The sequence below is a fragment of the Aotus nancymaae genome, unplaced genomic scaffold, assembly GCF_030222135.1.
Source record: "Aotus nancymaae isolate 86718 unplaced genomic scaffold, 86718_ANA_hifiasm-v0.15.2.pri h1tg000069l, whole genome shotgun sequence".
Classification (NCBI taxonomy): Eukaryota; Metazoa; Chordata; class Mammalia; order Primates; family Aotidae; genus Aotus; species Aotus nancymaae.
This window is the reverse complement of record NW_026988484.1, coordinates 868,571-892,962: the sequence shown is the minus strand read 5'-3', so window position 1 is coordinate 892,962 and position 24,392 is coordinate 868,571. Positions and strand designations below refer to the sequence as shown.

Sequence of the window (24,392 nt, the reverse complement as noted above, 5' to 3'; positions counted from 1 at the left end):
TTCCTCTCCAACAGGGTACCACTTCTCTAAACCTGACATTATCTCACGCCTGGAAAAGGAGGAATCACGTGCAATGGGGACAGACAGCAGTGCAGTGATTTGTCAAGGTGGGTAGTGACGGGGAAGCCCAGGGCGGAGGAGTCAGGACCAGGAAATGCTAGTCAGGGAGCTTTCTTCAAAGCCCCCTGGGCCAGGGAGAAGGCTGGTAGGTGCTCTCACCTCAGGGGCTCTTTCTCCTCAGTACTCCCCTTCATCTCCTTTCTGAAGCTCATCTCTTCCTGCAACATGAGTTCCTCTCCTGCTCAGCTCCAGGAGGCCAGTGTCCTTCTTCACTTGTGTTCCAGCCCTTCCATTCACTCACGCCTTTCTCCTTGCAGCTAGAAATCATAGATCTTTCTTTAACTGAGACAAGCAAAAAACCGTGGCCTGATACCACTTGTCTTTCTCACTGCCCTCCCGCTTTCCCTCACATCAGCTCCTCAGACTTGTTGACACCCAGAGGCTCCCTTCCCTTTGCTTCTTAACCTCCACATCTGGTTTCCATCCCTCTCCTTCAGCCACAAAAGGTCCCCACTAGCATCCTTATGGTTCTAGAATCACAAGAATGTTCTAGACTTCACCTCTCCCAAACTCTATGGCTACAATCTAATAACGTCCACCATCTTCATGAAATTCCCTTCTTTGAATTGGGTCACCATGCGCATCAGCTAGGATCGCTGTTGTCCTTCAGTTGTCATTAACAGAAAACCCACATCCAAACTGGCTAAAGTCATAGAGGGATTATTGGCCTGTAACACTGATCAGCTGGGCTGTATTCAGGGACCCAGGGAAGTCATCAAAGACCTAATTTCATTTTCTCCTTCTACTCTGCCTTAAACTTTGACAATAAATCCTAGATGCCTTTTTTTGTTCCTGTACAAAGAAGGAATAAGAAAGAGCTGGTGTGCCCAAGAAGCATTCGAGAGAGAGAGGAAGCATCTTTTCCAGAAGCCCTTGACATACCTTTCCCGATTTTTCATTGTTCCATATTGGGTTATATCCCTTTCCTGAACTAGCAGCTGTGTCCAGTACAGTGCTAATTGACACACCCCTCATCCACCTTTTTCTGTGTGAGTGGAAACGTGGATGTCCAAACAAAACTCAAGAAGTTACCGGGAAGACTCCTCTCTGTTTCTTTCATTGTTTTTTCCTCTTTCCCTACTCTGGTTTGTTCATTCATTCAGTCATCCATAGATATTTATCAGGCTTCTCTTGTGGGCCAGGTACTGTCCTAGCATCTGTGGATATAATAATGAACAAGACAGACAAATCTCTTCATTCATAGAGCTTGCATTCTAATGAGAGAGGTAGTTTTAAAAAGTAGACAAATAATAACTGAGTGTAAAGTGGATAGAGACTGAGATATGGGAGGTTGCTTAAGAGGGACAAGTCAGAGAAGGCCTCACTGTGGAAGATGTGAATGAGACGAGGGGCTGACCCGTGTAGAAATCTTAAGGAAGAGTGTAATAGGCAGAGCAAACTGCAAATGCAAGGACCCTGACATGGGAATGAGGTTGGGTGTTCCAAAACCAGGAAGAAGGGCCATATGGTCTGAGTTCAGTGGAGGGTAGATAATGAGACCACTCAGATAGTCAAGGGCCAGCCCACTTAGGAATATGTTAAAGAATTTTGTTATAAGTGAGATGCGAAGATGGTGGGAAGTTTTAAGCAGGGGAATGAGGTGGTGTTATTGACATTTTAGAACTTTGCTCGCCAATATGGTAGACAGTATGCACGTGTGGCTACTTACATTTACACTAGTAAGAATTACATAGAATTTAAAATTTAGTTCCTCAGTCACATAAGCCACATTGCAAGTATTTGATAGCCACACATGGCTAATGGCTACTGTGCTGAACAGCAAATATGTATATAATTTCCATCATCACTGGGAGTTCTGCTGGGCAGTGTTATTCTAGAAAGATCCGTCTGGCTGTACTATAGAGAACTGGCTTTAAGAGCCAGAGAAACCAGTTCAGGAGGCCATTGAAGTCCATCAGGCTAAAGATGATGGAGGCCGAGGCTGTGGTTGTAGAGGAGTCAGGTTTGAGGTATTCCCTGAAAGGAGAACTGGCAGAACATGCTGAAATACTGCATGTACAGCAGGTGAGGGAAACAGAAGAGCCAGTGAGGACTAGGTATTGTCTTAGTCTTCCATTCTTGAGTGTTCTCTTCAAAGGCCACTTCTAGAAGAGTCAATCCGTTGTGATGGGCCCAGCTGTCCCTCTTCCTGATGACTTCCTAAGTCATGTTCTGGTTCTTCTGTTTTACCTGTATTCTCTGTTCAAATATTTTGAGTGTCTGCCAGGATGCAACCACTGTGTTCATCACCTCTCTTCCAAACCACAATCTTATACTTGACTCCCTTGGCTTCACTGTTTTTCCTACCAGAGAGTTGCCTTTATAAAGCACAGACTGTTTATCAACTTCTTACCTCCGTCGAGAGAAAATTCAAACTTTTAGCAAAACACTAAAGTTCCTCCCAGTCTGGCCTGAAATTCACATCCCAGCTTCATCTACGGATCTTGCAAGTAAGATCCTGTGTTTCTAGCTCCCTAGGACTGTATACCTTCACAGTTCTATGGCTTAACTCAGGCTGTTTTATAGAAACTCTTACCCGCTTCCCCGTTTAATGAGGGCAAATGCTGTCCTTTCCACTAATCATGTCCTGTTCCTAAGTGGAGTCAATTCCTCATCTCTGCTCTTGTGTCATTTATAATCCGATTAGAGCCCCCTTTACAGACCTCTGACCCATCTGGTTAGATAATGCCTTGCACAAAACAGGCATTTAATAAATATTGAATTAAAGGGAATTGGTTGGCAGTGTAGATTGGGGTAAAACAAGAGATTTGGAGCCAAGCAAAGAGAATCTGCTTAATTCTGAACAAGAGGTTGTTGACCTGTTCGCTCCAGTGTTTCCTCAGTGATCCTGAAGACCCATGGTAATAGATGTTCTTTAAAAAAAAAGTTTCATGTTAAGATCAGTTTAAGAAATGCTACATTCTGTACCTTCCCTCCTTGGGATTCAAGGTGCATATTAAAAGTTCTGAGTCCTCTGGGAATGAAACCTGCTTGATTTGCATCATACAACATTTTCCAAATTGACAACGGAACCCCCTTCATGGTAACAGCTATTTGTTTTGCGGAATATTAGCGATCTGCCAAACGTGGTTTAAATGCTCACAAACTCCAACCCCAGCTCTTTCTCTGGTTTCCTCTCATTCTGCTCTGTACATTTCTGGCATCTTTTTGACGTGCCATCCTCCTGGATGATGTTTTTCTGCCTCTTCCTCAGTCTTCCTTGCTTACTGTCCTTTCTGTCCTTTTCCTGTTTTCTTTTTAGGTTTTCAGAAAACTCTCTCAACCTCCATAACATCTGTTTGTTACCCTTGGTCTGTTTATTTCTATTATATTGGTATGTCTCTCTGAGTAAAAAGAATAGAGGAATTGTTACATTTTCTTTTTAGATTAGGAAAAGAGACCTGAAACCAAAGCGCTAACTGCAGGGCAGAGCCTGCCTACGAAATACTGTTATCGCAGGCAGAAATGGAGAATTAGCAGTAGGTGACTTCTGGCGTGTCTCTGCAGGAGAGTCTTATGACGATCCATTGAAACCACACCAGGGCAACCAAGAGAAACTTTTGAGTCCTGTAACAATGATTGCCCCCAAGACCCTCACTCAGGAAAGAAGCTATGGCAGTGATGAATTTGAGAGATGCTCTAATCTTAGTGAACAATCAGAGGATCCTCTAGGAAAGGATCCCCAGGAAGGCACTACTCCTGGAATATGTACCAGTCCCCAGTCAGTGTCCCAAGAGAACAAACACAACAGATGTGAATTTTGCAAACGAACCTTCAGTACTCGAGTAGCCCTCAGGAGACACAGGAGGATCCATACTGGGGAGAAGCCCTTTGAATGTAAACAGTGTGGCGAAGCCTTCTATCTCATGCCACACCTCAAGAGACATCAGAAGACCCATTCTGGTAGGAAGCCATCGGGCTGCAAAGAAGGTAGAAAGTCTTCCATCCAGTCCGCGAATCTCTGTGAACGTGTAGGAATTCATAGTCAGGAGGACTACTATGAATGTTTTCAGTGCGGCAAAGCTTTTACCCAGAACGTGCATCTTTCTCAACATCTCAAAGCCCATGAGGCAGCAAGAGTCCTTCCTCCCTGGTTGTCCCGCAGCAAGACATACTTCATTCGTTATCAGCGGAAACACGACTATGTTGGAGAGAGAGCCTGCCAGTGTTGTGATTGTGGCAAAACCTTCAGTCAGAGTGCACATCTCACTCAGCATTATAGAACTCATGCTCACAAGAAGCCTTACCAGTGTCAGCTGTGTGGGAAATGTTTCAGCCGACCCTCATACCTCACTCAGCATTATCAACTCCATTCTCAAGGGAAATATTGAGCGCAATCACTGTTGAGAAACCTCCCGTCACAGCACGCAATTTTCTCAACATTTTCGGCTTCATCCTAGAAAGAGTGTTCTGAATGTGAGAAGGCCTTCCACTAGCCCCCACGCCTTGCTAACAGCTTGAAAATTCATCAAAGTGTGGTCCAAAAAAAAAGTTGCAAGGATGTAGGAAACCCTTTTTCCAAGAGGGGGTTCCTCACGTGTCACAGGTGAAAAGCTTACAAAGAGTATTTTTGTTGCGTAGAAAAGTAGCTAAGAGATTTTTCCCTTTTTTAGTGATCTTCATCATGAGGGAGGACTGCCCTCATTTCTCTATATCAGAATGTATTCATGGATATTTGTTCTATGGGCTGTAATTCAGTTCTGTCATTTATTTTGCTGTTTAAATGGCCACAGCTTTGGCCATCGGGAGCTCTTTCGAGTTGGCTCCTGTGCCCTTTCAGTAAGCTCCCATCCTTTTCTGGAACCGCTTTCTTTCTCCATCCTCCGTCATTTTTCTCCCTTCATCTCCGGGAAAAGCCTGTCATGTCTTTAAGATGCTTTCCACCTCATGTAGCATCTCATGAAGTTTGCTGCTTTTCCCAGGTCAGCAGGCTCATGGCTGGATCAGTCTTTTATTTCACTTCTCCCTTTGCAGTTTTTACTATATCTACATTCTGCTTGAAATGTTATTTACTTAATATTTTTTGTCAATAGAACCATCTCTGTTTTGTAAACTTTGGTACCTCTACTTAAAAAGGAAATGTTTAACTCACCCCAGAGAAAGGGTTTTACTCACACCAGAACCAGACTGCCCTGATTATCTCCAAGATGTCCTTTTACAGTTGGGTTGTTTCAGTCTGGATCTAAACGCAGTCCACAGATTGCATTTGGTTGTTTGATCTCTTAAGTCTCTCTTAATCTAAAGCAATCGCCTCACGTTTTTAAGGCCTGTGCAACCCTGAGGTTAATACAGAACTTCCCTCCTGTTCCTATCCAGTTCCTGATACATCAAGCAGTTTAGACACTTCTCTTCATGTTTACATTTTTAAATTTAGAAGAACTCATTTGAAAATTTTTATAGTTCATTGTGGTAAAAACCACATAAAATTTAGCATCTTAACCATTTTTAATCATACAGTCCAGTTACGTTAAGTATATTCACATTGTAGGCTGGGCACGATGGCTCACGCCTATAATCCCAGCACTTTGGGAGGCCGAGGCGGGTGGATCACCTGGGGTCAACAGTTCAAGACCAGCCTGGCCAACATGGCAAAACCGCATCTCTATTGAAAAATAGAAAAATTAACCGGGCGTGGTGGTAGGTACCTGTAGTCCCAGCTACTCAGGAGGCTGAGGCAGGAGAATCACTTGAACCAGGAAGGCGGGGCTTGCAGTGAGTGGAGGTCACGCCATTGCACTCTAGCCTGGGCAACAAGAGCAAAACTACATCTCAAAAAAAACAGTATATTCACATTGTTACACAACAGGTGCCCAGAACTGTTTCATCTTACAAAACCAAAACTCTGTGCCCATTAAACAGTAACTCCTCTTTTCCCCTTCCCCATACCTGGCAGCCTCCATTCTAGCACTCCTTTCTTTCCCTCAAGTTTTGTGTGATTATGCAGGTAGTATTAGAAGAAACTGGGTCAGTTGTTCTGTGGAATGTCCCTTAGTCTAAGTGTGTGTGTTTGCTTCCTGTGGTGCCCGTCAGCTTGTTCCTCTCTCCCCTGTATATCCTGTACGTAGAAGTTAGCTCTAGGCTCTGGAGACTTAATTTAGATTCATCTTCAACTTCTTTGGCAAGAACACATCACAGGTGGTTCTGTGTGCTTTACATCATATTCCACCAGGGCACATGGTGTCCACTTTGCCCGAAGGCCCAGCTTTTGGATGTTATGCTCCAAGCCAATGTAGCAGTCACTAACAATGATGTTTCTGAGTTTTCACCATCACTGGGTATTTTTCCTGGGCCAGCTGCTTTAGTTCCTTCTGCATTATCTCCTCTAGATTTCTCTACAAACCTCACCTCCATCACCTCAGCCTGATCTTCAGAGGTCTGAAATTAAACCTGGTAGATACTCCTGAGGGGTCCAGGTATGATATTGACAAGTCAGGTCTAGAAAGAGCCCCAGATGAATTGAAGTCTTTTGTTTGAACTCTGATTTTTAACACGGTTGTATTAGGTATTGTTTCCTCACTATTACAATAAGATTAAGCATATTGAAGAAAATTTTGGAAAGCAGAGTAGGCTAACAAACTTCCTAATAGTTCTAGGTATTCAACTAATACAAGTCCAGGGAGGTGGTTATATTCACAGGTAGAAGAGGCCCTTGGCAGAAAAGGGAGAGGGTTGGCTTTGGATCCAGGGAGACCTGAGGTCAAATCTCGGTGTCTTCCTTAGAGGCTGATTACACCTTGTTTTCTTAGGAAATGATGATACCAGTGCCTCCCCTGGAAGAACCATTGAAAGGCCTAGAGTTCATCTATAGCAAAGAGCGTAAAGTGCCTGGTAGTTAGAAGGAACTCAGTAATGAGTACCTGCAATTAGGGAATATTTTTATTTTTAAAAATGTTTTATTAGCAACAATAAACTAGAGTTGTAAACAACAGTTACACATCTAAATGCAACCACATTTTATCATATTTTCATATTTTTTCTACAAATAATGTTTTCTATGTGTGGTTTTTAAAAATAACATTAGAAATTTAATGTTCTCTTTTCTGATTTTGTGACAGTTTTTAATGACTTTATATAAAAGTCTGATGAACAAAGCATAAAGTCCTGTGTTCACAGTTTTTTTAGAACCGATTTCCAAAAAGTGGTTTTACTAGATGACATGATGAACATTTCTAAGGCTTTCAAAAGATCTTGCTGGATTTGTTTCTGGAGGGGCTCTGCCATTTGCAGCCCTCAGCAGAGGGAGGGCCAGGGGTATGAATCATATGGGTGGTAAACCATCCTCACTCTTGAGTCCCCGGCAGGCGTTGTTAACCAGTTGTACACTCTGGTTCCAGTGAACCTGAGGACAGGACTGGGATCCTTCTCAGCACAGCACCCAAGGCAAACGAGACACACAAAGCGGTTTTCGTGTATGCAAAGAACTGCCTTTGCCACCCTGGTACAAATAAATACTCCCTTTAAAGAACTTTGCCAGCACTGGGTATTTATCCACTTAAACAACAACCAAAAAAAATCTTTACCTGTTTGATAAACCGAAAAAGGGATTATTATTAACAACAGTTAATGCATTTTTGCATTATTATTATGCATTTTTCTCCAAATAAGTTTTTAAAACTTCTTTATGTAAAACCTAGGCCCTTCACCTCTTTAGCTTCTTTGTCTTTATGCTTTTTCTTACTAATTTGTGTGAATTCACTTTCCTTTTTTTAAAGTATACATTTCTGATGGATTGTTTATTTTTCTTTTTAAAGTAATATTTGGCTCATTAAAGGTAACTACTTTGCAGAAACGCAGATCTCTCTCCGTCCCTCTGCCCCCAAAACAGAAAAATACACTATAAACACAATTAATATTTTAGTCTGTTCTCTTGTAACTTAAAATTCATTACCAGATTTTTGAAGGTAGTTGCCTCTGGGGAGTGCCTGGAAAAAGATCTCATTTTCATGGTCTATATCTGTCCACTTTGTTATCCTTGTGACTGTATTACTTTTTTTTTTTTTTTTTTTTTTTTAATGGAGTCTCGTTCTGTTGCCCAGGCTGGAGTTCAGTGGCGCAATCTTGGCTCAATGCAACCTTTGCCTTCCAGGTTAAAGCGATTCTCCTGCTTCAGCCTCCCAAGTAGCTGGGACTACAGGTGTCCACCACCATGTCTGGCTAATTTTTTGTGTGTATTTTTGGTAGAGACGGGGTTTCGGCTGGTCTTAAACTCCTGACCTCAGGTGATCCACCTACCCTGGCCTCCCAAAGTGCTGGGATTACAGGTGTGAGTCACTGCGCCTGGCCCTGTATTACCTATTTTTAAGGTATTTATAGATAGTTGACATATAGCTGTGACCATTCCAAGTGTGTAATAGTATATGTCGCTTTTCTACCCAGTCTTGTACCTTACAAAACTGCTTACAAAACTCACTCGTCTAACAGCACCTCCTCAACAGCTGCACAGCACACCCAGTGCTTTGTATCTATGGCTCCTCCTCTGTTGTTTGGAGGTAAAATTTAGCTTCAATTTTTCACAGTTATACTGTAACGAACATTTTGGTACTTAAGCATTTTTCCAAATTAGAATCTCTTTAAGATATACTTTGCCAAAGAGGAATTGCTGGGTCAGAAGGTGTATAATTGCTTTTAAGATTTTTGATATATCCAAGTTCCTTTTGGAAACATTACATCAGTTTGCACTGCTGCTGCTAGTAATGTTTGGGGATACGTGTTCCTCACACACTGGGTGTTTAGTAGGAACTTTGCTAATAGGGAGAAGGCATCTCATTTTAATTGTCTTTATTTGATTTTTAAGGATGTTGAACTGTTTCCTGTAAGCTTCTTAAGCCATTGTGTTTCCACTCTTCACATTGTCTGTATGTTTTTTTAATCATTTGTCTATGTGGCTTTAAAATCTCCCTGTCAATGTGAACCATCTCTTTGTATAATAAGGATATTAATTCTTTGTTGTCATCTTGGCTGCAAATGATTTTCCCAGTTTGGTATTTTCCTTATTTTTTGAAAAGCTTTCAGTTTTTATATAGTTCAATCCTTCTATTTGTTTTCAACCCTATAAAATCTAACCCTCTGTAAACATTAGTGTTTTATTCTGGAGTTTTAAAAATACGCTTTAGCTATTCTTGAATTTACTTGGGCATATTGTACAAAAAGAATCAAAATTACCCTTCCTCATTGTTAATTGCCTCCACATTATTAGTTCATTATAAATAGTTATATTTTATAATGCAGGATCTATATTTGGACCATCTATTTGCTTTTATTGACTTGTTGCCCTGTTTTATCCTAGAACTATATTCTTTTTAATTTTTATAGCTGTATTTAATGTTTTCCATCATTGTGCCTTTAAAAAGTGTATGTGTATGTATGCATAACTTTGTGAAGTTATATATGTAACTTTCTTTTATTCCAGATTAAAATTCATCTTTATTAACCAAAAAACAACCTTTTGATTATTATTGTGATGAACTTATAAATTAGTTAGGCAGGATTAACATTGTTACATTTCATCTTAACATCCAGGGATATGATATTGTCTTTTCATTCGTTCAAGCTTTTGTATCAATCAGTAAAGTTTTACAGTTTTCTTATCAAAATGTCACAAGTTTTCCTTAGTTATTTCTACATAGAAGAAAGTTGTGAGTTTTCTTGCATAGACTTTTTCTTACATTTCTCACAAAAAGCCAGCATCTCAAGAATAGGGTCACTTGCGCATTGCCAAGGAATTCTGAAATTTCAGAATCAGATTAACTACAGTTGGCTGCTTTATTAGAGTCTTGTAAGATAATCTCTGCTGGCCCCTGTATGATCCTGAGTTTTCAACCCTTTCTTGAAAGCAGCATTTCTCAGACTTGAATGTGCAAGAGCGGGGAGACAGGCAACAAGGAAAATAAGGTAGTAAATGCGATGAGGAAAAATAAAACCAGGAGAGGGTGGAGGGTTACCATGGAAGTGAGAGGGCCAATTTAAGACCGTTTGGTCCAAAACAAGCTCTCTGAGGAGGTAGCCTTTAAGCAAAAACCATCAGATGAGAAGCCTGGAACCCTGGAGAAGAGAGTGTCCGGGCAGAGGAAACAGCATGAGCAAATGTCTTTGTTCAGAAAATAGCTTTGTATGTTGGTGGCGGAGACAGGAGAAGAGTTGCAAGGGAGAGGGAGAGTGATAGGATAAGATGTGGGAGCAGCAGTCAGGACTGATTTCTCCACTGGTGCGGTTGGCATTTGGTGTGGGGCGACTCCTGTGGGCCATCCAGTGCACTGTAGGGTGTTCAGGAGCATCCCTGGCCTCTGTTCAGTTGATGCCAGGAGCATCCCCTTCTCCAGTTGTGACAAACAAAAATGTCGAATGTCTTCTGGGAGGTAAAATCATCTTGACTTGAGAAGTCTGATCTGGGGCCCTTCGTTCAGGGTCCCCTGGCAGTGAGATGATTCCTGCCACTGGTATAGATTCATCTGGCCCTTGCCCAGTGCTGCCACATCAGAAAAAGAAAAAGGAAAGAGTGCATGTATATGTATGTGTAAATTTATGTGAAGTTATCTATGTAACTTTCTGTTATTGGGGTTTCGCCGTGTTGGCCAGGCTGATCTCGAACTCCTGACCTCAGGTGATCTGCCCACTGGCACCTTTTTCTTTTTGACCTCTGTTTACACTATTGAAGTCAGTGAATAAAGGCTTGATCATTGTTATTTTCAGTTTGGTGTGTCCTAACTAGCCACTGTTGATAGTCTCAGGGTTCCTACTAGACTGGAGGACCTTTCTGGGTGCTGAGAGAGTCACATTGGTCACTCACACCATCACTGAGAGATGGGTAACAACGCCCCATCTTACACACAAAGACGCTAAGGCTCAGGGAGGTGATGTGACTTGTTTTTTTTAATATTATTATTTTAATATACTTTAAGTTCTGGGGTACGTGTGATGTGACTCGTTTAAGGCCACACAACTAGTAGTGACAAAGCTAGGATTCAAAGCTCCAGGTTTATGTGTCTGTCACCCAAGTTCTGCAACTCTGCAGAGCCGGGTCCATCTCCTGCCGTCAACCATGAAAGATGGCTGGATCTTTCCAACTTACGCTCCACAGCTTGTGCATTTAGCAGATCATACATAGATATATTTAAATTCTTTGTCTCTTCCTCCTTCCCCTTTACTGGAAGAAAGTCCATCCTGTATGTTTGGCCCAAAGAGTGAAGACAATTACGTTGCTTTTCATTGCCCCACCACAGCCCTCACAGATCTTTTCTCTCTTGTGGGACTCTTTCTTACACTGAGAAAAGAGATCCTTGAAAATCAGCAGCTTTAGTATTATGTGGGGCATTCGACTCTTAAATTTGAAATAGCTGTTGAAGAAGCCCTAATTTTCCAGTTAATAAGTTTTTGTTTTAAGAGCCAGGTTCTTGCTCTGTTGCCCAGGCTGGAGTACGGTGATGTGATCAAATCTCACTGTAACCTCAAACTCCTTGGGCCCCGGAGTTTGAGGTTACAGTGAGGTTTGATCACATCACCGCACTCCAGCCTGAGCAACAGAGCACACTCACACTTCAGTCTCCCAAGTAGCTAGGACTATAGACAAGGGCCAACATGCCTGGCTAATTTTTAAATTTTTATTTTTGTAGAGATAGGGTCTTGATATGTTGCCCGGTCTGGTCTCGAACTTTGGGGTCAAATGATCCTCCTGCCTTAACCTCCCAAACTGTTGGTGTTACAGGGGTGAGCCTCTGAACAACCCAGTTACTACATCTTTTAAAAATAACCATCTCTGGAGCAAACAAAGCCAGATATCAGTACGTTTATCTTCCTTAAGTTGCAAGTGATCTCAGACTTGCCAGTCATGGAAAGAATTGCTGACCTGCACATTAGGAGCCAGGTCTAGAATTAGTATAGGGATGGTCCTTCCATATCATCTTTATAGTTAAGTCAGCAACACCCAGGAAAGCTGACTCTATCAGGCTGAGTGCCTCAGAACTTTTATGACTCAATGCACTGAGAGTTGTATATGGGTGGGTGTTATCTTCCTAATTTTGCCCATGTGGAAACTGAGGCTTAGCTTGGAGATAAGGAAACCAAGAACTGGTCATGGTCTTTAGGGTCATAAAACATTTGAGATGCTTTTTTTGGAGACGGAGTCTCACTCTGTCACCAGGCCGGAGTGCAGTGGCGTGACCTCAGCTCACTGCAACCAATATTAGACATAATGTGTGTAAAGTTTTAGTGCCACTAAACATCAGTACAGGTGGCCAAAGGAAGAATTGGAAGCATAATGGTAGGATTGAGTAAGAAGATAACTGGTGGCTCATCAAGAGATCAGGTGTGAGGGAGTGATTACAAATTAGTAAATAACGTTCTTCCTTTCAAGAGTTTTATGTGGGCACCCAGCTGGAGACAGCATTTCCCAGCCTCCTTTGCAGGTCAGTGTGACCCTGTGGCTAAGCTCCAGCCAGTAAGATGTTAGCAGAAGTGAAGTGTGTAACTTCCGAACCACATCTTAAAAACAGGTAGCTTGCCCTCCGTTTCCTCTGTCCCTCTTCCAGCAGCTGGCTTGTGAATGAGGTGCTAGCGATCCAGCTCCCACCATGGGAATAAGGAAGGATTCAGGGATGGTAGAGCAACGAGATAGAAGAAACCAGGCCTGGGAATGACGGTGGTATAGAGATGCCCAGGGTCACCTCCAAGCACAGATGATTACACAAAAGAGAAACAAGCTTTCTGTATTACTGAAGCCACTGTTATTTTGTTTCTCTTAAAGCAGCTGAACCAGAAATACAACAAATACAGGTTTGCTATTGCAGAAAGATAAAGGTACCCTTGACTTTCCCTTAGGAAGCAGCCGTGTGGGAAGGTGGATTTTTGGATCTCTCCCACAGCCATTTCTCTGCACGTCCAATATGGCCTATTTTTCTCCTGGAATAGTTGCTGCTGCTTGTGGTGAAGGCTTTGGGTTGCATTTAGGACAAATACTAGATGAAAAAATGTGTACCACTAAACATTAGAACCACACTGAGCAGGATGAAACATGTCCACATGGGGAGGTGCATGGAAACCGAGGTGGGCTGAGAGGAGAGTCTCCTGTTGGATTCGTAGTCCAGGTCATAGGGTCACTGAGTGGGATCTTGGGTGGAATCACCCATCCTATTTAAATTATTTGTTCCTCCTCTTTTGCTCCTCCCCTGTGTACATTTAGTACTATTTGCCTAAATTAAATGCATGTTGGATTTGTCTCCATTTTTTTTCGAGACGGAGTTTCCCCCTTGTCACCCACGCTGGAGTGCAGCAGCGCATCTCAGCTCACCTCAACCTCCGCCTCCCAGGTTGAAATGATTCTCCTGCCTCAGCCTCCCGAGTAGCTGGGATTGCAGGCACCCACCATCATGACCAGCTAATTTTTATATTTTTAGTAGAGACAGGGTTTCGCCATGTTGGCCACGCTGGTCTTGAATTCCTGACCTAAGGTGATCCGCCCACCTGGACCTACCAAAGGATTGGTAGGTCCCTATCTATATAATCCTACCCTAGGATTATAGGGTGAGCCACCACGCCCGGCCCCTAAGACTGTTATTTTCTGTTCCCCAAGATAACCAGGGCTATTCGTTATCCTTGGCCACATCATACATTGCGCCAAAACTCAGTGGCTTCGAACAGCAACAGTTACTGTCTCATGGTTTCTGTGGGCCAGGAATCTTGGTGCAGCTTAGATAGGTCCCTGGTTCATGGTCTCTCATAAAGCTGAAACCAAGGTGTCAGCCAGGGCTGTGAGGAACATGCTTCCAAGGTCACACACATAGTTGGTGGCAGGATTCAATTCCTTAAGAGCTGCTGAACTGAGAGTCTTGGTTTCTCACTAGTCATTGGCTGAAGGCCACATTCAGCTTCTGGACACAGGGGCTTCTCCATAGAGCACCTCACAGCATGGCAGCCGGCTTCTCTTAGAGGGAAGAGAACAGCAGAGTGCCCAATATGAAAGCTGCAGTATTGATTGATTGATTGATTGATTGATTGAGATACAGCCTTACTCTGTTGCCCAGGCTGGAGTGCAGTGGTGTGATCTCAGCTCACTGCAACCCCTGCCTCCTGAGTTCAAGTGATTCTCCAGCCTCAGCCCCCGACGTAGCTGGTATTACAGGCATCCACCATCACATCCTGCTAATTTTTGTATTTTAGTAGAGATGGGGTTTCACCATGTTAGCCAGGATGGTCTCAAACTCCTGACCTCAGGTAATCTGCCTGCCTCAGCTTCCCAAAGTGATGGGATTACAGACGTGAGCCACCACATCCTGCCTGAATAGATCTTTTATCAGTTAATGTCTTTGTAACTTCATGCATTTGTCATTTGGAAAAAAAAGTATTGGTCCATTGAATCATGAGGTCTTCCACATTTTGATCTTTATTATATAATATCAAAACAACTGTACTTGCCAATACCATCAGTCTCATTAGCAATAGTGTAAGTGTGTTGATCTTGAAGATTCTGTGGAAGGGTCTTGGGGACATCCAGGAGTCCCAGGGCCACGTGTTGAGAGCCACTGGAATAGAAAAATAGAACAAAGAGCTCAGTAACAAACACCCCTCCTGGTGTTTATACCCTGTGTAGCGTCCCTCCCTTGAGTGTAGGCTGTCCTAGGAACTTGCTGCTAATAAACAGGATACAGTAAAAATGATAAAATCTCTCATGCAAGAATAGGTTATAAAATACTGTAGCTTCTGGCCGGGCATGGTGGCTCACACCTGTAATCCCAGCACTTTGGGAGGCCGAGGCAGGTAGATCATTAGGTCAGGAGTTCAAGACCAGCCTGGCCAACATGGTGAAACCTGTCTCTACTAAAAATACAAAAATTACTAGCAGGCATGGTGGTGCACACCTGTAATCCCAGCTACTCGGGAGGCTGAGGCAGGAGAATCACTGGAACCCAGGAGGTGGAGGTTGCACTTAGCTGAGATAGTGCCACTGCAGTCCAGCCTGGGCAACAGAGTGAGACTCCATCTCAAAAAAAAAAAAAAAAAGTTTTATTCTGTTTCTGTGTTCAGCAGCAGGTATGAGAACTTTAGTTGCCCCACACCTCTATCAAACCCTTGCTGTTGTCATCTCGGCTCACCGCAACCTCTGCCTCCAGGGTTCAAGTGCTTCTCTTGCTTCAGCCTCCCAAGTAGCTGGGATTACAGGCACACACCACCACACCTGGCTAATTTTTGTATTTTTAGTAGAGATGGGGTTTCACCATGTTGGCCAGGTTGGTCTTGAACTCCTTACCTCAAGAAGTAATCTGCCTGCCTCAGCCTCCCAAAGTGCTGGGACTTTGATTTCCTTTCTATTGGCTACATACACAGCAGCAGAATTGCTGGATCACACATTAGTTCATTTTACAATGTTGGGGAATCTGTCTACTGTTTTCCATAGCGGCTGTGCTAATCCACGTTCCCACCAGCAGTGTGCGGGGCTCCCTTTTCTCCATACCCTCTCAAATCGTCACATTGTATACCTTGAGTATATGCACTTTTTATTTTTCAATTAAATGTTTTAAATTTTTTTAAATAACCTAAAATATCAGCTAATGACATAAAACAGTGAGCTTCCTCTTTCTGGTAATTTGGGCTATTGTTATAGAACCAATGAAAAATTGTCCTATAGAAATGTTGAATGAAACATTCCCATAGAATTATGTTTTAGAAAGCGTTTAAGGGCTGAAAAGATAATTGGGAAAGTTTCAGGGCAATAGTATGGGAAAATTGATTTCACTTATGTCCTCTCACTCAAAGTCACAGTTTCCAAGAACCTATCAATGGCATTGAGGGCTTGCGTGTGTGTGTGTATGTGAGTGTGTGTGTGCATGTGCATGTGTGTGAGTGTGCCTGTGTGTGCATGTGTGTGTGCCTGTGTGTGCATGTGTATGTGCAAGTGTGTGGTGTGTGTGTGCCTGTGCATGTGTGAGTGTGCCTGTGTGTGCATGTGTGTGTGCATGTGCAAGTGTGTGTGCATGTGTGTGTTGTGTGTGTGTGTGTCCTTTGGTCCTCATAAGAACTCTATGAGGTAGGTCCTAAAATATCCCCATCTGGAGTTGAACAATGAGAACACATGGACACAGGAACAACGTACACCAGGTCCTGTTGGGGGCTGGGAGATGAGGGGAGGAACTTAGAGAATAGGTCAATAGGTGCAGCAAACCACCATGGCACACATGCACCTATGTAACAAACCCGCATGTTCTGCACATGGATCCTGGAACATAAAGTAATAAATAAATGAAATATTCCCATTTTCCAGATGAGAAACTGAGGCACAGTGAAATTTTCATCTAAATGCACAGTTAGTACATGTGGAAGGCAGAAATTGAACCCAGCCGCGTGACTGTAACTTTAACCACTGTGCTTCAGCATGAGAAGTGAGTTTTAGGCTGTTAGCTTGGGTGGATAGCGATGCCATTTATTTGAGCTAGGGAAAAACTAGGAAGAGAGGATCTGGGACATGAAGCCATGGTTGTTTTACTATGTTGATTGTGAGACATCCGAGTGGAGAAGCTGAGTTGGAGAGGAGTACTCAGGCTTGGGTCCGGGAAGGTCCTCACTGGAGTTACAGATTTTGAAGATTCATCATCGTGTCCATGGCAATTAATGCAGTAAAACAGAGTGATATTTTTCGCTCAGAAAATCATAGCATCAGAATGTACACATCTTCGGCATTGCTACTCGGGATGAACCTAAGTTCAGAGTCTGCAGAGAAGTGAGCTAACTTGGTAAACAGCACAGCACAGACGCAATGCTGCTGATCCCGGCAAGGCTCTAACTACTTCCCTCTGAAGTCCCTGGTGTCCTATGTGATTGGTCTCTCCCGCGAGATTCCTTGCACCTGCTAACAGAAGTTGCAAACTCCAGGAGCCCCAAATCAACTTTGCTGAACATAATAAATCATTTTTTGAACACTACGAAAAGCCTCATTAAGTTGAAACTTCTGGTGGCTCCCCAAGGATGAGAACTCTGCTAACTCGCTCAGTGCCCGAGAGAACCCCAGTAAGGTCCCCTGGCGAAGTGGGTCTGGGGGCTGCAGCGGGTGAGGTCAGTGGAGGCTGCAGTAATTGTCCTCTGCCTGGCCTCCTGGTGGCCTCTGAGCTCATTAGGATCTGGCAGGCCGAGGCTGGGATGGGAATTGCAAAGGGACCTTCTGACGCACTGAACTCGTTAGTGAGGAAGCTAGTGAGCTTGCAGGTGCTTCCTCCCAGGGGCAGCAGCTCTGTCTCTGTGTCAAGGAGACATATCCCAGCATCTAGGAGAAGAAAAGAGCTGCTCAGCATGGCTTAGTGTAGCAGCTTAGCCATGTGTGCTTCAGCCCTGGGAGAACCCATCTCCTCTTCTGTAAAATGGGCAGGGCTCACAGGTGAGGAGGGGTCTTTGGTTCCCTCTTTGCATCTTCGGTGTGTAGAATGGTGCCCAGCATGTAAGACACACTCAACAAAAACGTGTGGAATGACTGAAGGGCTGACATGATCTTACTAGTTTTCATACCACAGCGGTTCCCAACCAGGCGTGACTTTGTTCCCTGATCCTCTGTGGTGGTGTGCAGAGGGGAGACCTGGTACCCCTTCTTAGCTAAGGAGGCTCGATTCTGCAGGCAGGTCCAAGATCACGGGGCAGGCAGGGACAAGGCATAGTGAGGCCGGTGGGCGTGGAGGAGGCTCTGGCTGTAGAGCTGCTGCCTGTGTGGCCTTGAGCAACTTACTGCACCTCTCTGAACTTCAGCTTCCTCATGCTGAATGGGGATAATGGCAGTCCCTTCCTCACAGTGCTGTTGATTGATGGTTACATGAGATAAAATTTACAAAGTGCTTTGCTTACAACTTAGGGGAGGAACGAAGTTGTATCAACTGATAATAGACACTTATCCCCAGACAACTGGCTCCAAAGTTCCCCATGTCTCAGGTTACATGGTTTGACATGCTGCTGTCACTCAGCAACATATCTGCAACACAGGCTGATAGAGAATTTCCTTGACATTTTAAGGGCTCAAAAGATACACTATTCCGTCGCTGACTCATCCACTTCCCCATGGATAAATATGGGTTATTTTTAGCTTACTGTTGCTGCAAACAATAAACACTGCACAGTTGCTTTTGTCCATGCATCCGAATGTTTTTTTCATTTCATTGGAAAGGCTGGTTGATACCATGGGAACAATGACCCTGAATTCTACATGTCTTAATTTAATAAGTGTTTATCAGTTTCCTGTGTCCAGTTCAGTTTGGCAGTCAGGGTTTTGCTAACCATGGCCAGGAACTCATGTGGAAGAAGCAGGCATAATTTTAAATTTTGCCGATGCAAAGAGAAAAGAGAGCTCTGGAGGATCTTCCATTGGAATTTAAATGCCTTGGCCCCAAAGTGATATCACCGCCCTATCCACCCTCAAATGGTCCAGAAATTACAATTGTACAATGTGTCTGGAAGTCAGGGGCTATAAATATCAGTGGACTAGCACTAAAGACCACTGCTGTATCTACAATACAAAGATAAAGCAGCTGTTACTGTGTCAAGGTGATTGTGAACTTAAAATTCAATTGTTATTCATATTGTTTCCCAAAAGCATTGCTTCCATATGCCTGCCTTAAAGAAGGAGCCTTTTTTCCCACATCCAATCATCACTGAACTTTCTCAAAAGATTTTTTTTTAATTTGATTTATGTAAATGCATTTTCTTTTTACTTTGATTTCCATTTCTTTACTAGTGATGGAAGTTGAACATCATTCCATGAGTTTATTGGACATTTCTATGACATATGTGTCATATATATACATATATGGAGAGAGAGAGAGAAAAGAGAGAGAGAGAGAGTGTGTGTGTGTCTTACTGGTCTTACTATGTTACTTAGGCTGGTCTCAAACTCCTGGGCTCAAGCACTCCTCCCTCCTCAGCCTCTTGAAGCTCTGGGATTACAGGCATAATAAGCCAGCCACCACGCCTGGCCTATTACCTTTATTTTAATGAACAGTTGGGTTGTGTTCGTGCAGAGTTGAGTGTGTATCTTTGTTCCTCAATATTTTGCCCAGATCTCTCATATTTTGGTTTCAGGATAAATTCCCAAAGTGCACTTGAGGAAGGCAAGGGCATGCAGATTCTCAAGGCTGTTTGTATATATTAACAAATCATTCTTTAAAACGTACTGGTTTATACTTGCACAAACACCACCAGAACGTGCTCACTTCCCTTGAGGGACCATCAACGTGAATTAACACTTAAAATACAAAATAAAAGTCTTCCAGAATGATGAGCAAGTCAAGTCATTCCATGGAGGGCCATTCTTTTTTTTTTTTTTTTGAGACAAGAGTCTTGCTCTGTCACCCAGGCTGGAGTGCAGTGGCACGATCTCGACTCACTGCAGTCTCTGCCTCCCAGTTTCCTGCGATTCTCCTGCCTCAGTCTCCTGGGTAGCTGGGATTACCAGCACCCACCACCACATCCAGCTAATTTTTTTGTATTTTAAGTAGAGATGGGGTTTCACCATGTTGGCCAGGCTGGTCTCGAACTCCTGACCTCAGGCGATCCACTGCTTTGGACTCCCAAAGTGCTGGGATTACAGGTGTAAGCCACCGCACCCAGCCTGGAAGGTCATTCTTAAAGTTCTACTCTTGTTTGTGTCTATTTACTGCATTTTAAAGGTGATAAAAACTTATTGCAAAGTATTCAAATATATAAAATAGAAAGTATGAATTCCCTGTGATCCCATCTTTAAAAACCCCGGTAATCACTGTTAGATATATATCCTTTTGGGACCCCCTTCTAGGTATTTATATACATAAATAACTATTGCAATTATTATTACTATCATTATCGTTTTACAATACTTCAACATGCTCATGTACTGCTTTCTTAAATTTTTGACTCATCGTCTGACCTAGGCTGTCTCTTCATGTCAGTAGCCACAAGTCAAATTTAATTCCCTCACTAGCTGCATATTATGCTACAGGATGGATATATATATATATAATATATTTAAATGATATCTGTTGGTGGACATTTCAGTTATTTCCAATCATTTCCAGAATAACAGTGTTTATTCCAAATTTCATAATTTTCCAGTAAACATTCTTGTACATATATTTTGTGCCTTATGAGGACATGCACACACACACGTATTCACAATATTTTTCATTATGCAAAGTGTAAACTGTTGATGTTCAATTAGTGTTTTTATGTTCTAGATTAATGGAGAATTTGCCCACTGTTTTGTAAGCTATCAGAAAGCTACATTCCTTCATCAGCAACCTTCCTGTTCATGATCACTTTCCCTTTTTCTGGAATAGTTTAATTTTTATATTAATTTTTACAAGTTGTAAATGTTTTCCTCCAGGTTTGTATTTGCCTTTGAAGCTTGTGTAAGTGTTTTTGGCTTTGAAAGTTGGGACCGGGAAGGTATCAGCCCTGGCATTTTCTTTTATTTTATTTTACTTTAAATTCTGGGATACATGTGCGGAACATGCAGGTTTGTTACATAGGTATACATGTGCCGTGGTGGTTTGCTGCACCTGTCAACCCACCATCTAGATTTAAGCCCCACATGCATTTCGCATTTGTCCTAATGCTCTCCCTCCCCTTGCCCCCTCAACAGACCCCGGTGTGTGACGTTCTCCTCCCTGTGTCCGTGTGTTCTCACTGTTCAGCCCCCACTTATGAGTGAGAACATGCGCTGTTTGGTTTTCTGTTCCTGTGTTAGTTTGCTGAGAATTATGGTTTCCAGCTTCACCCATGTCCCTGCAAAGGACATGATCTTATTCTTTTTTATGGCTGCATAGTATTCCGTGATGTATACGTGGCACATTTTCTTTATCCAGTCTATCATTGCCCCAGCATTATTTTTTGAGAGGAGTGTCACTCTATCACGCAGGCTGGAGTGCAGTGGCACGATTTCTGCTCACTGCAACGTCCGCCTCCCGGCTTCAGGTGATTCTCCTGCCTCAGCCTCCTGAGTAGCTGGGATTACAGGCACCTGCCACCACGCCCGGCTAATTTTTGTATTTTTAGTAGAGACAGGGTTTCTCCATGTTGGCCAGGCTGGTCTCGAACTCCTGACCTCATGATCCACCCATCTTGGCCTCCGAAAGTGCTGGGAGTACAGGCGTGAGCCACCGCGCCCGGCCTGCCTCAGCATTTTAAATCCGGGGCGGGAAGCCGCGCGCTCTGACTGAGACTCGGCCTGGGTGGAGCGTCCCCCGCAACGCCACGCGCACCTCCGCGTTCCGCAGACAGTAGATGATGGGGCTGCACGCGGGGGTGCCCACCGTGTAGAGGACGGACAGCGCCATGGTGAGGTTCGTGGGCTGCAGGCGGCTGGGTCGGGAATGCACGAAGAGGACCGGGGCGTAGAAGAGACCCATCACCGCCAGGTGGGAGGCGCAGGTGCAGAGGGCTTTTCGGCGGGCGGCTGCTGACGGCAGGCGGAAAACGGCCCCGCCAATGGCCACATAGGAGGCCAGCGCGACGAATACTGACCCCCCGAGGATGAGGTTGCCAGAGAGGAGGCCCACCAGCTCCGTCACGGTCGCGTGGGCGCAGGACAGGTGGAGCAGAGGGGACGCGTCGCAGAAGAAGTGGTGGAGGACGCGGGGGCCGCAGTAGGACAGGCTGGCCATGCAGGTGGTCTTGGCCACCGAGACCAGCAGCCCCCCGACCCACGAGGTCAAGGCCAGGCCGCAGCACCGCTGGGGCCGCATGAGCAGCGTGTAGTGCAGCGGGCGGCAGATGGCCACGTAGCGGTCATAGGCCATGGCGGCCAGCAGGGTGCACTTGGTGCCCATGAATGAGAGAAATAAGAACAGCTGGACGACGCAGGCTGCGAAGGAGACGCGGCAGGGCCCAGTCTGCAGCCCCACGAGCAGGCTGGGCATGGTCACCGACACGTAGCACAGCTCCAGGCCGCTGAGGTTGCCCAGGAAGAAGTACATGGGCCTGCGGAGCCAGCTGCGCCTGCGGACGAGATGGAGGACGAGCGTGTTCTCCAGGAGCGTCAGCAGGTAGAGAGTCAGGAAGAGGACAAACAGGGCCTCCCGTACGTCCTGCCTGGCAGACAAGCCCAACAGGATAAAATGCTGGCTTCCGGACATATTGGCCAATTCCAGTGACCTCTCCATCTAAGTGAAGAAAGAAATAGGCTGGTAGAGACCGAATCCGTGCAGAAGGGCACGGGTAGCAGAAGAAGAGGGCATGGTTAGGCTCCCCTGGAGCTCAGGAAACGTTGCTGTGGGTTGACTCTTGTCAGGAAATGCTGCGAGGAGCAACTGGAAAACTGCAAAACTAGAAGCAGAAAACTAACACCTGGCCGAGCGCGGTGGCTCACACCTGTAATCCCAGCACTTTGGGAGGCTGAGGCGGGCGGATCACGAGTTCAGGAGATCGAGACCATCCTAACAAGGTGAAAACCCATCTCTACCAAAAATACAAAAAATTAGCTGGGCATGGTGGCAGGTGCCTGTAATCCCAGCTACTTGGGCTGAGGGAGGAGAATCGCTTGAACCCAGGAGGGGGAGGTTGCAGTGAGCTGAGATCATGCCATTGCACTCTAGCCTGGGCAGCAGAGCAGAGGAAGAAAGGAAGGAAGGAAGGAGGGAAGGAGGGAGGGAGGGAGGAAGAAAGAGAGAGAAAGAAAAGCAACATTTGTACATCTGTGATCTTAGGCAAGACGCTTAACTTTTACAAGACTCATTTAGTTACCTTATGTATAAAATGGAGCCGAAACCTCTTCCCATGAAATCCTTCATTCTCACAGATATGAAACGTGGTAATGAGGAGGTGCTTTACAAAGAGATAAATGATTATTATTTCCTGATTTTGATAACCTTAAGTGATTCTTTCTAGGTCAGATTTTTTTTCCTCATAATTTTCGAAAAATGTCCCAAGACGCCAGGGGTCTTCTGCACTATTTTTTAATTTTTAAAATTTTATTTTCTTTTTGATTGATGTGTAACAATTGTCCCTGTTTATAGGGTACAATGTGATGTTTAATACATGTACACATTGTGTAATAATCAAATCAGGGTATTTGGCATATCCATTACCTCAAACCTTTATAATTTCCTCATGGTGAGAACATTCAAAATCCTCTCTTCTAATTATTTTGAAATATGCAATAGAATATTGATAACTATAGTCACCCTATTGTGCAATAGAGCATCAGAACTTATTTATTCTAGCTGAGTGTGGTGGCTCACACCTGTAATCCCAGCACTTTGGGAGATTGAGGCAGGCAGATCACCTAAGGTCTGGAGTTCGAGACCAGCCTGGCCAACATGGCAAAACTTCATCTCTACTAAAAATACAAAAATCAGCTGGGCATGGTGGCAGGCACCTGTCATCCCAGCTGCTTGGAGGCTGAGGGAGGAGAATCGCTTGAACCCGGGAAGCAGAGGTTGCAGTGAGCTGAGATCCCATCACTACACTCCAGACTGGGTGACAGAGCAAGACTCCATCTCAAAAAAAAAAAAAAAAAAAAGCTATTTATTCTATTTGATTGTCAATCTGTACTGTTTTAAATAAAGGAAGCCTCACAGTTCCCTTATTCTGTGATGTGTACCTCTCTTACTTGGGTTGAATTTCTGGAGGAAATTTGTCACTGTGTATTAGAAAAAAAGTGCCAGCAGTAATTGTTTTTCTAAAAAGACAAATGAGAAATTTGCTCCCTGAATACTTCTAAAGCCAACTCCTTCCACAAAGATAGTGTAGCACTTTTTTTGTTAGGAAAATAAACTACATGTATCATGTCTATGTCGCTGAACTGGGATGGGTTTCTAAACGTAGAGATCAATTTATTTTTAGTACTCTACCAAGTACTAAAAAGCATTATTTTACACATTTTTATACAGTAAATGACCTGTTCCAAGGGATGGGGCTATGGAAGCCATTAATACTGGGGATATGGCCTGACTTTTGGGCAACTGAGACATAAAGAATAGACTATTTGCTCTTATCCCTGATCACCTGGTACTTATCACCTATCATGTGTATTCAATAGCAAAACAGTATTGAGTGTATGCTATGTACCAGGTGCCTAATATCAAACAGTAATCAAAACCAATATCCATGACCTTTTGGGATTTCTAGGTGGTGAGAGAGAGAAGAAAAACAAAAGCGCAAATATAAAAATGAGAAAATTTCAGTGGATCACTGCTAAGGAGACCACACATCAACGTGGGTGTGCTTGGCAACATCTGGAGGAGGCTAAGAACGCACCATCAGAAGCAGCTTCTTTGAGCTTGGAGGTGGAACGGCATTCCTTGCAGAGCAGGAAAGTAAGTGCAAAAACCTCAAGT

The 24,392-nt window shown here is 43.9% G+C and overlaps 1 protein-coding gene across 1 annotated transcript in view; it reads left to right on the top strand.

Annotated features, from left to right (window-relative positions):
- The window catches only part of LOC105725999 (zinc finger protein 701), an 83,733-nt gene that overhangs the window by 13,479 nt on the left and 45,862 nt on the right, over nucleotides 1–24,392 (top strand). The window contains exons 5-6 of the mRNA XM_064367339.1: nucleotides 15–107; nucleotides 24,184–24,371. Of these exons, the coding sequence (XP_064223409.1) occupies nucleotides 15–107; nucleotides 24,184–24,371 (281 nt within the window). The remainder of the gene's footprint in view (nucleotides 1–14; nucleotides 108–24,183; nucleotides 24,372–24,392) is intronic.